At 63.2% G+C, this 16,180-nt stretch overlaps 3 protein-coding genes across 5 annotated transcripts; 1 reads left to right on the top strand and 2 right to left on the bottom strand.

Moving 5' to 3' along the window:
* Window positions 1–54: 54 nt before the first annotated feature.
* On the top strand, window positions 55–6,902 carry CHLRE_12g543303v5 (uncharacterized protein). Of its 3 annotated transcripts, XM_043068805.1 has the most exons (5): window positions 55–1,803; window positions 1,956–2,532; window positions 2,710–2,972; window positions 4,793–5,257; window positions 5,567–6,902. In XM_043068805.1, exons 1-5 carry the CDS (start codon window positions 314–316, stop codon window positions 6,141–6,143), a joined length of 3,372 nt encoding a protein of 1,123 aa, XP_042919163.1. In that variant the 5' UTR covers window positions 55–313; the 3' UTR covers window positions 6,144–6,902. The 3 variants fall into 3 exon arrangements, with proteins under 3 accessions (XP_042919163.1, XP_042919164.1, XP_042919162.1); XM_043068807.1 differs by lacking the exons at window positions 4,793–5,257; window positions 5,567–6,902 and adding an exon at window positions 3,092–4,632; XM_043068806.1 differs by lacking the exons at window positions 55–1,803; window positions 1,956–2,532; window positions 2,710–2,972 and adding an exon at window positions 4,687–4,730.
* Window positions 6,903–7,253: 351 nt separating this feature from the next.
* Window positions 7,254–9,146, bottom strand: CHLRE_12g543302v5 (uncharacterized protein). The gene is made up of 6 exons (XM_043068804.1): window positions 8,877–9,146; window positions 8,733–8,781; window positions 8,445–8,588; window positions 8,232–8,273; window positions 7,851–7,988; window positions 7,254–7,618 (listed from the first exon to the last, which is right to left on the bottom strand). Exons 1-6 carry the CDS (start codon window positions 8,882–8,884, stop codon window positions 7,556–7,558), a joined length of 444 nt encoding a protein of 147 aa, XP_042919161.1. The 5' UTR covers window positions 8,885–9,146; the 3' UTR covers window positions 7,254–7,555.
* A 79-nt stretch (window positions 9,147–9,225) lies between these two features.
* CHLRE_12g543301v5 (uncharacterized protein) lies at window positions 9,226–16,156 on the bottom strand. The gene is made up of 6 exons (XM_043068803.1): window positions 15,870–16,156; window positions 15,506–15,573; window positions 14,841–15,317; window positions 14,413–14,655; window positions 14,208–14,258; window positions 9,226–14,049 (listed from the first exon to the last, which is right to left on the bottom strand). The coding sequence occupies exons 1-6, from the start codon at window positions 15,922–15,924 to the stop codon at window positions 9,694–9,696; spliced, it is 5,250 nt and encodes a 1,749-aa protein (XP_042919160.1). The 5' UTR covers window positions 15,925–16,156; the 3' UTR covers window positions 9,226–9,693.
* Window positions 16,157–16,180: the final 24 nt, after the last annotated feature.

Below are 16,180 nucleotides of genomic sequence, written 5' to 3'. Positions count from 1 at the left end.
CATTCCGGGCCTCTCCAAAGCACACACCACAGCTGCCGACCTTATACATGTGATGATAAGCCTGTAGAAATTAGTCTAAAACAGATCAACAATTTCACCGAGTCCAATACTCATGGACACACGGTAGCTGCAGCCTCTTTCTCCGCAAACTCAACGCTTCTAGCTTCCAGCTCACAATCTCTGGCCCTGAGGGGCCCAGTCAACGGGCTTGCTTGTGCCGATCGGGCGAGGTCGGCACCCGAGGCTAGCGCCCCCTCTGGGGCTGTTCCTGCCTACCTAGGGACGAGGCCTACGGCAGGAGGCCTAGGGCGCCATGGCCAGCTCTATCCGCTTCAAGTTCCGGGCTGAGCTGTCTTACAGCAACCTGCCCTTCGATGGCCACTACATCACGGTCGGCGAGCTCAAGCGGCTCATCGCCGAGAGGAAGGGCCTTGGCGTTGACGCAGCCAACGAGCTGCAGCTCACGGACGCAACCAGCAAACGGGACTATGACAACGACGCAGAGCAGGTCATGAAGAACTCGGCGGTTATCGTGCGGCGCGTCGCCGGCGCAGCCAAGCCGAAAACCTTATTGAGCAGCTCAGCAGCCCCCGCACCTGCTGCTCAATTGGCCCCGGCTCCTCTGCCTGTGGCTGCGGCCCCGCTGGCAGCTGCCGATCTCGCAGCAGCCCACATTGACGACGAGTTTGGCGAGGACCCGTACGCCAAAGCAGCGGCCGTAAAGCAGGATGAGCAGCAGATGATGGCGTTCCTGGCTCACGCGGCGCAGGGCGTCAACCTTGAGGCGCAGCTCGCTGCCCAGACAGCGCCTGCTGGGCGTGGCCGCGGCCGTGGTCGGGGCGGGTTTGGTGCGGGGGGCGGCCGCGGCGGCCGCGGTGCTGGGCGTGAATGCCTGCGCTGCGGCCAGCTGGGGCACTTCATCAGCGAGTGCCCCACGCAAGGTGACCCGGTGTATGACAAGCGCTTCAAGGTGCCGTCGGGTATCCCAGCCTCCAAGATCCAGCGCAACGCCGACGGCAGCTTGTATCTGCCTGACGGCGAGCTTGGCGAGCTGGCTGCCAACACTTCCGCCTTCAACAAGCTGGCAGCCATGATGGGGCGCGGTCCAACCGGTACAGAAGCGGCTGCCGGCGGGACACAGGGAGCGCAGGGCCCCGCGGCGGCTGCAGCAGCAACAGCAGCCGGGCCGTCTGCGCCAGCTGCGTGGCAGGACCCCACGCACGCGGCGGCCGCGCTGAAACAGCAGCAACTGCAGCAGCAGCAAGCGCACAGCGCGGCCGGGGCAGACGGCGCAGCGACTACGGTGCAGGAGCAGACGCAGATGCAGCAAATGCAGCAGCAGCTGTTGATGATGCAGCAGCGCATGCAGCAACTGCAACAGCAGCAGCAGCAGCAGACCCCGGACCGTGAGGTCAAGCAGGAGCCCGCTCAGCCCGCCGAGCCCAAGCTGTTCGACGATGACGACCATCACGTTGCGGGCGGCGCGCAGGCCGGTGCTGTGCAGCAACCTGTGAAGCTGGGCCTGGGCATGGCGGTCGACGACGGCGGCCAACAGCGGTCTGCTTCGCCAGCTCCTTCCCGGTTAACCGGCCCTCTTGCCAACATCCATGCGCAGCGGGAGGAGGCGGCCGCAGTCGGAGGCGGGGGCGCTGGCCGTCACCGCCGCGGCGGCGATGATGTGGGCCAGGACGGCGTCCCGTCCTGGGTGGCGGACGTGGGCTGTAGCCGTCACGACCTGACCGCAGTCCTGCCGTTTCTGCGGAATCTGCTGCCGGGCGACATGTCCATGCAGGCTGTATTCAGGTGAGGCCCAGGGCACACGTGCGAAAGGATTGCAGAAGGATTGGGTCGGTTCCCGGTGCTGCTGGTGTGGCGTTTCAGCCTGTACGGTATTCTGGGTATTCGTTGTTGCATGATGTTGGATATAAGTACTGTGTGTTTGAACCTGATTGCAGGGCGTTTGCGAGCGGGAGGCCGCTGTCACGACGCGAGTTCGTGGAGCTGCAGTCTTCGGAGCGGCACGCCTCGGACCGGCACCGGCGGGATAAGGACAAGGAGCGCGATCGCGACCGTGGCCGCAGCCGCCGTAGTAGCCGCAGCCACTCTCGGGACCGCCGTATAAAGCGGTCTCGTAGTCGATCCGCTAGCTCTCGCTCGCGGTCTCGCTCCCGGTCGCCGTCCAAGCGCCACCGCGCACGCAGCAGCCAGGATGTGCGCGAACGGGAGCGCGAGCGGGAGCGCGAGCGGGAGCGGGACCGGGAGAAGGAGCGAGAACGGGAGAAAGAGCGGGAGCGTGCGCGGGAGAAAGAGCGCGAGCGGGAGCGGGAGCGCCACCGAGACCGGGAGCGTGCCGGGCGCTCGCGCGACCGCGACCGAGATGTCAAGCGCGAGGACGGCTCGCCCTCAGTGCAGCAGGCGGGCGGTGACGCAGGCGCACGAGCTGTAAAGCGATCGCGCAGTCCACCTGGTGTTGTTGCGGTCGAGCGCGCCACTTCAGTGGATGCCCGGGCGCGCATTGAAGCACAACGAAAGGTGCGGCACCCAGTCACAGCCCCACATGCGGTTATCCAAGCTTATACGCCTGACCGTCTGTCTGCAACGGACTTGTCTCTTCATGAGCAACGGTACCTGGTTAGCATGCGGGGATTTCGCTTGGTCATGTCTTTTATGCCCATGACGCTGTTTCCATGTTGTCCGGCGCTGAACCAGGCTAACCAGGACGCTAAGGCGGCGGAGGCGGCTCCACCTGCGCGTGGCACCGCGTCTCGATTGGAGGAGCCGCCATCCGCGGCCAGCACTGATAGCGAGCCGCCAGCCGGGCGGATGGCAAAGGAGCCGCCGCCGGAGGAGGCTAGCCTGGCAGTGCGCGCCAGTGAAGGCGGCAAGGGAGCCAATGGAGATGCCAGCGGGTCAAGTAGCAGTGATAGCGAGGACGAAGGCCGCGGGAGGAAGAAGGCGCCATCTCCTGACAGGTACAGGTGCACACGGGGCCTTGATGTATGCGAAGCGTTTATGAGAACTGCCATGCCTGCTTGCCTGCCCTGTCCACGCGCTTTTGCCTTGCCATCTGCCTGCACTCTGCCTTATCGAGTCCACCCGTTCACACCATGTTGCATGATGCATGTGCATAATTGCTGCTGCGGTTGTTCATGGTACCGCGGACCTGAGAGTGTCAGGGGAGTGTGTGTTGCGGGTCTGGTGCGGTTTCCGCCCGCCGCCGCGTTGTGCACGTTGAAAGGGGCATGCAGTAGACGTCAACGCTGGAGTGGCCTTATGCCACAGCTTGCAGGCGTCTTGATTTCGTTGTTAAAAGTCACGGACACTGCGCCTGCCGTAGCTGCATCTGCCTCCACGTTGGTCAAGAGAATGGCAGCAAGCTGCCGGTGCATGAAAAGTAAGAGACAATCTGCCGAGCGTAATCTTGCGCTGTAACTATGGTGGAAGTAGCGTCTCCGGACGCAGATTTAGGGATTGCTGAGCGTGCGGCCGCTGACTCGACTCACAGACGAGTGCTTGCAACGAACTGACCACGAAACCATAGCCACCTGTAAAAGAGCCATCTGGCCACTACAGCCCTGTCGCTCTTCGACACAGCCATCACATGAGCGTTGCCTGCGACCATCCGGCAATGCAGCTTAACGATGGGGGATGCTCAACATTGATTGACAAGTGCTGCAAGTTGATTGACAAGTGTCTATGACATTGACGTCTCAGTGATTGACCTTAATAACGCTGTGCGTTGCGGTGTTTGGTTTGCTACCGCCGTCGGCTGGCTGTCATTGATGGGATTGGTTTTCGAAGGGGAACATAGGAGTGGTTGGTATGGGGCACGCGGTGGGGCGTGGCACTTCCGAGGAAAATTGGTAGGGACAGGGGCACACCAGCAGCAGTCAGGGCCTGCTGGGCATGCAGCAATGCATGCGTATGGGAGCTGCTGCCTGGCGCATCAACTCAGCAGCTCGGTGCATCATTAGCTCGATGCAGCACAGCTGACACACAGCGGGGTTACGGCGACAGCAAATGATAGTCAATGTAGGCTGGATCTGGGGGCGATGTGTAATGGATGTTGCGGTTGTGTGCGGAGTGGCGTTCGAGTAGCTCAGATGCACAAAGCATGACTTGAGGTTTCCGGGGCTTTCTGTCACACGCATAGCCCGAGTGTTTGTGGCGCAAATCCTAGCAGGAGTTGGTGGCACCAGGGCATTTTGTCCTGGAGTACAGACATCTGCGTGGCTGCATGTGTGTGGTGAGCAACAATGGCAACGCGGTGCAAGGCGCATTGGATGCTTGTGTGAGCTTCAGCGCTGTCCTGCGCGCGGTCCTGCCAGCACTGTGCTATCTGTGCTAATGAGCGCTGTCCTCGACGCGCCTGGTGAAATGCTGCTGCTCGGGCGTGGGCGTTTATACGCCGGTCGGGCCTGTGGAAGTGTTTGTGTTGGGGCACGGCGTGTACTTCGGGGGAGGAGCACTGTGCCATGACATAATGCATACGATGGCTTTGACACGCGTGACAGCGGACAATGTGCGGAAGCACCTGGAGCCCCTGATTGCGGGTGCAAAATGGAGGTGGTGTGTCTATTTGTGAGGTGCTGCCTATAGGCGTGACCGATGCACGTCGTGATAATGATATGAAAGGCCGTCGAGTATGGTTACCACAGACAACAGCATGTGGCTTCTGAGCAGAAAGACGAGTGTGAAGGCGCATAACAAAGCTAACGACGTGCTATGTGGCCAAATGTTTAAATGATGCATTCGTTGCGGTCCCGCACTCTCCCCTTTCGCCACCCTACAGGGCTGCGCCAGCCGGCACCAAGCGTCCTGCACCGGACGCGGGTAGTCCAGAGGATGAGCCGCGGCCGGGCCGGGCCGGCAGCAGCGACCGTGGGGTGCAGGAGCAGCCGCAGGCGTCGGGCCGCACCGGCTCCCGATCACGCTCGCGTTCACGGTCCGCCTCGCCGGGCTCTGCCAGTGGCGACGAACGCGGCGGCGCTGCCGCTGTGTCCGCACAGGACGGTGATGGCGAGCGGCGGTCGCAAAAGCGGCGCAAGAAGGAGAAGAAGGACAAGGAGAAGAAGGACAAGCGGAGCCACAAGAAGAAGGGCCACAAGGAGCGCAGCAAGGGCAAGGACAAGGACAAAAAGGAGAAGGAGCGGGGCAGGGATAAGGAGAAGGACCGGGAGCGTCGCAAAGGCAGCAACGATGCGGCTGACGTTGGCGCTGCCGGCGATGAACCCTACCTGGACGACTTCGTGGACGAGTAAGTTGACGGGGGCTGCTAATGCCAGGGTGGGAAGGAGCCGGGGCTGGGGTTGCCGTGGGGTGGACTGTAATATGGAAGGGCCTGGCTGGGTGCAACAGCTGGGTGTAGGTGCATGCAGACATGCGAGGGTTGGTGCACACCCTGGGTTGGTGCACAGAGCCGGGCTCTATTAGTCCTGCCTTGTGCCGCGCCGTATCCTGTGTCGGGGTACTCCAAAGGGAACTGCTGTGCCGTATTCCACGTGCGTACATTGCTTGTCAAACACCAGACCCTGTGACCACGCCGCCCTTGTAATGGCCACCGCAGCGCGCCATACGATGATGTGCATGTGGAGGATCACGGGCCGCCCAGCCGCACCCCGCCGCGTGCAGCTGCTGCTCGCGGCTCCGGCGGAGGCGGCGGAGACCGCTACGGGTCGCGCGAGCGCGATGACCGGGGGCGTTACCAGGACAAGGATGACGGCGGGCGGCGGGGTGGAGCAGGCGGGCGCGGCGGCGGCGGTAGTGCCGGGGAGCGGCGCGGTCAGGCGGCATCGCAGCAGGCTGGGGACGATGGCCCGCCGCGGCACAGCCGCATAGAGTGGGTCATGCCAGGCAGCAGCCGAGCCCCTGCTGCCCCTGCCGCTGATGCTGGCGGCGGTGGCGCAGCACGGCGTGGCGGGGGCGGTGGTGGCTCGGATGAGCCGCCCCCGGCAACCACACGCACGGCTGCTGGTGGTGGGCTGGCGGCTCGCCTGTTCAAGCAGACGCTGGGGGCTGCAGCCACGGCCAACGACGCGGCGTCTCGCCGCCTGGCACGTGACGACACCCGCGACGACGGCGGCCGGCGGCGTGACGGTGGCGGGCGGGAATACGATGACGATGGCAGGGGCCGGCGGCGATAATGCACGCATTGAGCTGCTGAGGCAGTGTGCGTGGCATGCGTTATAAGTAGGCGCTGTAAAGTAGTGTCGTTCGTAGCTCTAGCTCACAGTTTGCAGTAAGGAAGCCTGGCATCTGGTCTGAGTGGAATTGAATGGCGTGCCAGATAGGACAGGCTACACGATGCTACATAGGTTGCTGGGCACGGTAGGTTAGGCACCGATCTGTTTGGAGGGCTTCATCTTCATGACCACATGGGCGCGCATTGACTGGGCCGAGGCGCGCGTAGTAGCCTAGCTGATGGACATATACTACAGGCATGAGGCGTTGCAGCACGAATTGCCCAGGTAGATGTGAGGAGCCTGTGCCGTGTGGGCGGAGTGTTTCTGGAGGACAGGCTGACCGAGCCGGTGGCAAGCGGAGACAGTCGGGCAGATGGGTACAAATCCCCCTGCTTCATCGCCGAGTGTGTGTGTTTGTGTGTGCGTGTGCGTGTGAGGGGCGTGGGCACCAGTGCATGCGGCGCCCTGGCGATGACATTGTATGACTTCCCATACGGCATCCGGTTCCCTGCCGGTATGTGTAACGGGGTGTGCTGTTTGGCTTCATTGGTTGGTACGATACATAAATGTTGCGTTAGTACCGTATGCATAACGGAGCGTACGTGACTTCCTGGACTGAGTGCGGGGCATGTGGCACACTCTATTTACGTGACTGCAAGGAGCCGGCGTGGCAATTGCAGATTGTCCGCGTAATGCGAGTACCCGAGTCCGAAACGCTGTTGCTCCTTCATTCGTCACTGAGCCTATTGGCTAGTGAGCCACCAGGGCCTACGTCAACAGCACACCTGCAGCACACGCAGTATATGCAGCTCCCTGGCAGGCGCAGCACATTCAGGCAGGGGAGGCAAATGAATGGCCGGGAGCTTCTTGGGAGGGGTCCGAACACCTTTTGGCCGGGTCCCATGCAGCGCGACTCTGGATCCAGGCCGAGTTGCACACTTTTGTGAGCATCAAATCCAAACTTGAAACCCATGCACGCACAGTACAACATAAAATCAATCAGCGCAAGCGCATTGGCTCGTGACGAAATCTGTGCGCAGGCTTGTGGCTGCTGCACGCAAGCAGTGTGTGTGTGTGTGTGTGTTACAGGATGGGAAGTGTGCATTCCTAATACCTGCAACGAGACTAACCGAGCCGCAAGGGCCCCTCGTCTCCTGGAACTGGATTTTTAGTTGCGTCTTGCACACCGTGTGCACCGTCGTGGTGCTGCCTAATCAAAAGACAGCGCTTAGACCAAATATCACGTACGCAGCAAGCCAACTTAAATTGGTCAGCACCTTGCATAACCCGCTTCATTGAATCAGAGCTGATACCGTACGTTGATCTGACACACGTGTACGCTTCACACTCAAGTAAAACATGCCGTTCATCCTCTACTCCTTTGTTGCAGAGGGGGCAAAGCCTGGCATTTCTAGGTAAATGGTGGTCTCTATTAGCTGCAATCGGCCAACAGCAAAGCCGAAACCTCATAAGGCATCTGTGTGCTTCAAAAGGGATAAAACAGTGGGCGTGGGGTGGGTGCATGGGTGGCGCCGCTCGCTCAAAACTGAGCCCCATCCAGTGCTTGTATTTGGACATATGCAGCCCGGGGTGCAAGGAATCAGACGGAAACGTCTCAGGTGGTGTAATCAAACGATCGTGGGCCCACGCAAGCAACCTCCACAACACCCCGACGGGGTTCGCCGCCTCCGCCTCAGCAGCAGCCACTATGGCCGGAGCAGCCGAAGACGCCGACACAGGGGCAAGAAGTGGGGCGCTGGCTACGCCGAGGCATGACACGGCAGCGCCCCGTGCACCCATTGCGACCTGCAGGCCGAAAATGTACACATATAGATGCGGATTACAAGGGCCCCACATATATGGGTGGAACAGTAGCGTTGATGGTCACCTACCACACGCCGTCGTCCATTTACCACTACCTACCCATTCGGCTGGAAAAGGAGTGCACTGCTCGGTGCCACAGCGGCTAGACACAACCATTTACCGGTATCCAAACGTGATCATGCAGCACACACCGGTACATGCGTTCGCGCGCGCCCCCACACCGACCTGCTCGTGAACGAGCAGCAGCTCTTTTAGCGCCTCCGCGGCCTGCGGGTGTGATGCAATTGAGCGGTATGTTGGGGCCAGTGTGTCAGGCTGTTAGCCCATCCGGGGCTTGAGTGTGCTAGGCGTGTGAGGCGGGCGAAGCCGCCCACTTTCACACCGGCAACCCCAACTGCGACACCCCCGACTGCCTGTCTAGGTACACCCCATACTCACTGCGGGCTGGCGCAGCGGATCGGCCTCCCAGCAGGCCGTGATCAACCGCTTCAACTTTGGTGGGCAGCGCTGCAGGTCCACCCCGTCCAGGGGAAGCCGAGCTCCACGGGTAATGTTGTAGGTGATGGCGACCATGCTCCAGTCCTGATGTGTATGCGCCAATTGGAGTTGTGGCGTAGTCAGTGGGTTCACGGTCGGTTGGAAGCGGATGCAGGCGGCAGCTCGAGCGCACCCCAACCTCCATACAAATTTGCGTACAAATGCTGTGCTAGCCAACTGCCGACCCACCTTCCAGGGCTGTTGTCCAGTTAGCATCACCCACAGCGCCACAGCGAAGCTGTGCATGCATGCGGTTGGGTAACCGTGCAAGCATTAGTGGAACACGAATAAGGACATGCGGGGTAGTTTTAATTGTCCTGCACCCACTCTCACCTGGACATGTCTGCTCTGTGCGACACGACGTCGTTTGACACGTCGAACAGCCTGCCGGCCTCCTCTTGTGCCTACCTGCTCGCTCCTCGTGCTTCTGGGTCTACCGCAGTACCGCTGATCCTGGCGTGATTGCGCAGAGGCTCCACTGCTACTGCGGGAATGGGGGCCTTGATAGCTGCTGCCCCAGATGCCGCCGCAACCAACGCTGCACCCCCCGTGTGAGGGCAAGGCGGGCACAGGGTCGTTCCTGTATGTCTGCAGTTCCTTTCCTTTTGCGTTGGGTGGCACCAATACTGGCCTCAAGCTCACACGCGCAAGGAACTGGTCCGCTAGTCTTTGTGCCGACGCACCCGCAACATTATTACAGCCCCACCTCGCCAGCGGACTCACGGGGGCATCCGAGGCACTCTCGCACTCGCCACGTTCGGCGTTCCCACGCGAAGCAACAATGTGTTTGGTCTACCTTCAGGGCAGACGACAACTGGAAGGATGCAAGAGGGCTAGCGCTGAACAGACCGCTCTGACAGCTCAGATTGTCCCCTCTTGTAACGTCGCAAACGTAACGATACAAGAACATTGCACGGAAAATGAGCATGACGTTGTTCTCCTACTACCTGAAATGCTGCTGGCAAACTGAGAATCCTGTTAATTTGTTGCCTGGCTACAACTATGCTACTTGCTAGATGCTATGTGACCCTGCTACATATGACGCAAGTTTCAGCGCCAAGTTCTAGTAAATGTACGACATATGGTTGAAATTTCTCAACTTCCTGTGGCAATGGTTGCATCTTGGGGCCTCATCCACCCGTCCAACGTTTTAGCACACGTCCCGAGCAGGCGAGCCGTCGGAGGAGGGGGCAGGGAGTGTACACGTCACGCCTGGCACGTATGCTGCTGTTACGCCAATCAGCGTATACGGCGAGGTCGGGGCTGTAGCAGCCGCCGACTGCGCGCCGCTGCGCGGCTGTAGTAGCGGCGGCGTGCCCGAGCCCACGCCACCCCAGCCCCTCCAGCCTCCGGCCCCCGGCCCCGATCCAGCTGCGCTTGTGCGTGTGTACACGGGTGGCGTAGAGGAGGCGGAGGCAGTCGTCGCCACCGCAGTGGTGGTAACGACGCCCATTCGCGACGCAGCGACAGCAGCAGCAGCGCCGCCGGTCGTGTGAGTGAATGACGCCAATCGGGTGCCAGGCCGTTGCGGGTCAACACCGCCATCCAGAGTGGTCGGGCTGCTGCCCACCACGCCTCCGCCCATCAGCCGGTGAAAGGATTTCCCATGCGTGACGGCCCCGTGCGGCATGCCGTACTCGCCGTGTGCGCTGGAGTGTTGGGGGCGCTGTGGCTGAAGCTGGCGCTCCGCCATACGGCCATTGCGGTCTTGCTGCATTGTAGGTTGCAGCGATATCGCCACGCCGCCGCCAAAGCTGATGCTGCCCTGGCTCGCCAGCGGTGCGCCGCCAGGGACCGTAGACTGCGACCACCTCGCCTGGCCCATCGCTACTGACGCCGAGCTTGCCGCTCCTTCCTCAGTCGCTCCAGCTGCTCGCCCCGGACCCGGCCAGTCCACCAGCGACTGCGACTGTTGCTGCAGCGCCGCCGCGACTGCGGCGGCGGCGGCCAGGTTGGTGCTGATGCTGCTGGCGCGGAGCGTGAGGCCTGGCACGCCCCCAGACTGGGAGCCGGTTGCGGAGAGCGGCTGCCCGGCGTACAGCGCTGCGGTCACAAAGCCCTCATCGCCGTCTTCACCCATGCAGTCCCCACCCATACCCGCGCCGTCGTCCTCGTCGTCATTGCCCAGGTGCAGGTTCTCATGCTGCGCAGTGGCCGGCCCCGACGCGGGAAGCAGCGCTTCATCCAGCACCTCGTGCCGGTGCAGCGGCGACAGCGCGCCACGCATGCCCAAGGCCGCCGTAGTTGCAGCCGCAGTCGCGGCCGCTGCGAAAGCTGCCTTGCTGTCCACCGCTTCGCAGTCCAACTTGGATGCGTGAAGCTGGTTACCCACGAATACCTTCGAATGAGGAGGAGTGCCGTGCGTCGGCGCGTGTGCAGCATCTTGCCCTGTGATCTTAGTCACCACGGCGCCGTCAAAGACACCCAGCAATGCGCCGCCAACCCGCTTCGCGCCGGGCTCCACCTGGCGCTGCTGCTGGTGCAGCAGGCGCTGTTTGGCGTCACGTGTGGCCACGGAGGGCGGTGTGACCGGCGAGCCCAGTGGCTGCAGCTGCGCCAGAAGCGACTCGGGCGGGCGGTGGGCCTGCGGCTGCTGAGCTGGCGACGCAGGCACGCTGGGCCGAGTCGTGTGCATGGAACCACGTGCAAACGAGCCTGGCGGCCGCAGCGGCGACGCCGTGGCAGAAGCCGTTGCGGTTAGGTGGGTCCTGCTGCCGGCGCCGGCGCCTGGCGCGCCGTACTGTTGGAAGTTGGGCGAGAGAGGTGCTGCGGTTGGAAGCTTCCGGGGCTGCTTGAGGTTCTCGCCAGCAACCCAAAAGACTGCGCTGCCGGGTGCGGGCGCCGCTTCAGGCGCGCTGCCGGGCTCGCTGGTTGCTCCGCCGGGTTCTGTGTGCTGGCGCGACTGCAGCGCGGAGACTGAGTAGCGGCTGCAGGTGGAGGCGGCCGAGCCCAGCGCATCATGGTGCTGCTGCCGGTGCTTGTCTGCAAGAACGTACGGCTCTACGGGTGCAGAGCCGCTGCCGTTGCGGCCCCGGGCCTCCATACGGGGCGTGATGCCGCTGCCGGCCCCGCCCACCGCCCAGGACGGGGAAATGGCAGCGGAGGACGAGGCCTGGCGCGGCGCCGCCGGCGGCTCCTGGCCTGGGCCGGTGGAGCCTGATTGCGGCTCACTGCCGTCTCGCAATTTGCGAAGGGGCTGCAGCCCTAGGGGTGCGACCAGGCCTTGCTGCTGAGCCTGCTGCTCCTGTTGCTGTTGCTGTTGCTGTTGCTGGTGCTCATACACGTCCTGTCGCTCGTAAACCTGCTGCCGCATGGCCGCGACCAGCTCAGCAGGCAGCACCGGCAGCGACTCATCGCTGTTGCTAAAGATGGTGGCCAGGCGGCCCGTAGACGAGGTGCGCAGCGGCGGGCCTGTGGCGGCGGCTGAGCCGCCGCCAGCATCGATGTCGATGCCCACAGCGACGTTGCTGTGAGGGCCAGGAGCGGCAGCACCACTATCGCTAGCCCCAGCAGCTCCTGCCACTGCGTCGCCGCCGCCGCCGCCGACATATTGCTGCTGCCCAACCCGAGCTGACCGCGGCGGCGTGTGCGCGTGCGTGTCAGTACCGGGCGCGTACGCGGGTGAGGAGGGCGGCAGCTGCGGCCTGGTGTGGAGTACGCCCGCTGCCGCTATGTGCTGCGGCGGCGCGGCATGGCCGTGCGTGAACGACTGCGACATGAAGTGTGACGGCGACCCCCTAGGGGCCACGGCGCCAGCAGCCGCAACAGCCCCAGCGGCTGCAGCGGCGGCTGTGCCCTGGGGTGGCAGCCAGCGGCTGCGACGGGGGCTGTATATATTCGCAGTACTGCTGGAGAAGCTGGCATGCATGGAGTGCGGCACGTAGGAAGCGGGCGTGGGCGAGGACGTGGCGGTCACCGTGTCACCGCCACCACCACGGCTGATGACCACGATAGGCATCGCCCCGACGCCATTGGTGCTGGTACTGCTGCCGGTGCGGTTGTACGGTGTGGCTGCTGCCGCTGCAGCTGTCGTGCTGTTGCTACTTCCGGAACGGTCGTAAGGTGCCGGGAACGCCGCTGCAGTCGCGCTGTTGCTGCTTCCGGAGCGGTCGTAAGGCACTGGCGGCAACGCCCCAGCGCAGGCGGTCGTGCTGCTATAGCTACCTGAGCGGCCCAGTACCAGCTGGGCGTATCCCACGGCCCCGCTGCCGCTGCTGCTCATCCTGCCATCCCAACTAGGCCGGTACAGGTCCCCACTTGCGGCCGTGCAGCTGCCCACAATGGCGGGGCTCGCGCCTGCGATGCTGCCGCTTCTGTCAAACGTGGTGGGCGAGGTTGGGCGAGGGCTGGCGGCTTTACCGTCCATCTCCATTACAGCTGCCGGGATTTGCAGCGCGGGTAATGGTGCAGCCGCCGGATCAACCATAGCCGCCTCCATAGATGCAGATGCGGCTGCGGCTGCCATCTTGGCTACGGCAGCCGCAGCCGCCATCGATGCCAATTCCTCCGCCGCCGCCGCAGCGGCGGCTGCAACTGCGGCTGCAGCCCTTGTCCTTGACCGCATCAGAAATGCCGCTATCACGGCTGCCAGGGCTGTGGTCCCAATCACACCACCGACAGCATACATTAGCCACCGGCGGCGGGTGGCCGGGGGGCACTCGGCGCCGATGCAGCCCGGGGCATGCTGCTGCAGGCGCCGTGCGTCTGCTGCTGGGTCGGCCCAAGCCTTGTCGCCACCGTGCCCAGACGGCCCTACAATTGATGGTGGCATGCTGCCATCCCCGTTTGTTCGACTACTAGCGCTGCCGCCTGCCTGAAGTTTTGAAGCAAGCAGTGCGGCTGCACCTGGATTGGTGACGCCTAGGCGCGCCCGTAGCTCGCGCGGCGCAGCAGCGTCCATTGTCGCCTCCGTGCCAGCCTCAAGCCTGGTTGCGGCACCACCAGCGGTTGCGGTCACCTCATCAAGGGCCGGCCCGTGGCCGTGTAAAACCACTGCAAGCAGGCCCGCGCTGCCTTCGCCCGGCTTGCGCCGAGCTGCCCGGGCTCCTTTCTGACCTGCACCGCCGCTGCCTCCGACAACTTCGACGACGCCGCTGCCGACGCCGATTGCGTCGCCGTCGGCCGGCACCACCTCTTGCGCCAGGTCCGAAACCGCTCGGTGCCTGTGTGGCTCAACAGCAGTCGCGGCTGCAATTCCGGCGCTCGCTTCGGCCTCAACAGCAGCAGCAGTGTCTGCTGCCACCGCCGCCGCTATGCTGAGCAGCTGCCGCGCTTCCGCGGCCTGCTGCTGCTGCCCCGGCTCCAATGGGTCTGCGGTCTGCAGCGTCTGATGGTGCTGCTGGGACAGAAGCTGCAGCTGCACCTGCTCGGGCGCCGGAGGCGGTGGCGGTGGCGGGCAGGAGTCGGGCTTGCACTCGCCAGTGACAATTAGGTAGGAGCAGCCGGGCGAGATCTCGTTGGCTGCCTCGCCCGCGTAAACGGCCTCCGAGTCGTCCGCGCCGCACTCCTGTGTGCAGCGGGGCGGCGATGGAAATGACAAAGGCATTGCAGGCGGCAAACGTCGGTCGGGATGGTGGTGTGATAGGAAAGTTCATGGCATGACCACATAACACATGCATGCAAACCTGGGGGCCGCACAACTTCTGCGTCTCGTCCCCTCCACACCTTCTGGCGTGACACGTCGACGCGCAGCTGAACAAAGAACGAGCGCGAGGTCTGTGCGCAATGGAAAGGGCATTGTCAGCGCACTAGCAGTGAGCATTGGCATTAAGCAGCCTGCCCTGAGGCAGAGAGGAGCCGTCTTTTCTGCCTGGTCCCTCTGCACAGCAACTAATCATGACGTCACAGGCACGGAATGAAGCACCCGCACCTGCTCCGTATCATCAGAGGCGCAGCGGAAGAGGGAGGTCGGTACCTCCACCAGCATGGACGCCCGCCGCACGACTACCGCGTGGCGGCCGCCTGCGCTGCCGCCATCGGCATGCGCCTGCGTCTCCTCGCCGGCAGCACCCAGGTCGCTGCAGTCTACTGCTGCAGCGGCGCGCAGCGCCGGCACGCGGGAGGGACAGGCGTCTGGCACCCGGCGCGACAGCGACACCATTATGTTGGCAACCTGTCAGGCGGTGGAGGCGCATACAGGGTAAAACACGCCTGCCTCACTTCGTCCGCGTGTGTGCTCAATGGGCACGAAAGGCCCGTTGCGCGCCCAGCAAGCTTAAGCTGTGACATCTCAGATCGCATGACAACTGTACGTCAAGGCACCACGCCTAAGAGCTCGAGTCCCAGGAGCCTACTCACCGGGTGTGTGTCATTGCCGGTTCGGCCACCCACATCCGACACCCCGGCCGACACCGCAGCCGCAGCGCCTGCATCTGACGACGCGTCAAGCAGGCCCCCTCCCCCGATTGCTCCACCGCCGGGTCCTGTTGCCTCCGCGTCCCCATTCCCCTGGTGGTCGGTGCCCTGTAGCTGGCGGCTGGCGTGCGCCTCCCGCCCGCTGTGGCGCCGGCCGGGGTCAGGGCGGGCGCGTGCCACAGGCGCCATGGGCGCCGGCCGGGCAAAAAAGATGCCGTTTTCGGGCTCCAGTGGCGGTGCCTGGGCTCCGGTGTGGCTGAGCGGTGGCACTCGACGTGGGTGCGGCAGCAGCCGTATGTCGAGCCGCATCAAGGTGACACCGCTGCGCCGCAACGGAGCGCTGGGGGCTGCGCCCGAGCGCACCGTGACCAAACCCAGCAGCTCTCCAGTGCCAGAGGTGAGCATTGCCACGTCTTCAGCCTACGCGCCTCATGCAGGGCAGGGGAAACAGCGCTCTCAGCCATGAGGTTACCTGCCCGGGCTGGGGGCAGGGCAGCAAGGATAACGCAGCAGCGGCTGTCGAGCGCGTAACGCGGCGGGGTACGCGGCGCATTTCGTCCAGTTCGGGCGCAGGCGTAGCCCAGGTCGTATGCAATTTCCTGACCCACCTGGAATGAGACACAAGGCGACCTGTCCACCTGGATAGCGAGTCCGTCCAGCTCTGACAGTTGCACGCCTGGGTTGGAAGGGCGAGTGGGGGCAGCAGCCCGGGTTGGGCGGTCGGGAGCGGCCCGACTGGACTTAGGGCAGCCCACAATGGTAGCAGTTGTATGAGCTTGTGCACGCCATCGACGTGTGGGACAGCGGCTGGCAAGGCAAAAGCTGGCGAACAAAACACTCCCCGCTTCACAACAAATTCGCCTCTCTTCAATGCTGCGATGAATTGAATGGCATTGTGTTGCAGCCAGTTCTACTTTTCGCTCAGCTGTGTCTGTGATTCTGCACTGGACCAAGCGCGAAAAGTGGGCTCACCTTCGCTTGCTCGCCCGCTCCACACGCTGAGCAGAGCGAGCACAGCGAGTGCCATCAGCTTTTCACCGGTGCCATAGGCAGCGTGAGCATTCCTCGTCGCCATGCTGTGCCCACAGCTGCAAGCGGCACTATCATTTACTCATTTGCGCATGGCTTTTGAGCAATACAGATTATCGAGCATGTGAGTATGCATTATGCTCGTTAGCGTTTGGACGCCATTTCTGCCTACAACGACTCCGGAGCCGTTGCCTGATTAAATGACACACACAGGCTGGTGCCCGTTAGACATGTTTTTCACCAGAGCATGCAGT

This window comes from Chlamydomonas reinhardtii, chromosome 12 (genome assembly GCF_000002595.2).
Source record: "Chlamydomonas reinhardtii strain CC-503 cw92 mt+ chromosome 12, whole genome shotgun sequence".
NCBI classification, from domain to species: domain Eukaryota; kingdom Viridiplantae; phylum Chlorophyta; class Chlorophyceae; order Chlamydomonadales; family Chlamydomonadaceae; genus Chlamydomonas; species Chlamydomonas reinhardtii.
Note: the sequence above shows the minus strand (reverse complement) of the source record. Positions and strands in the feature narration are given on the sequence as shown.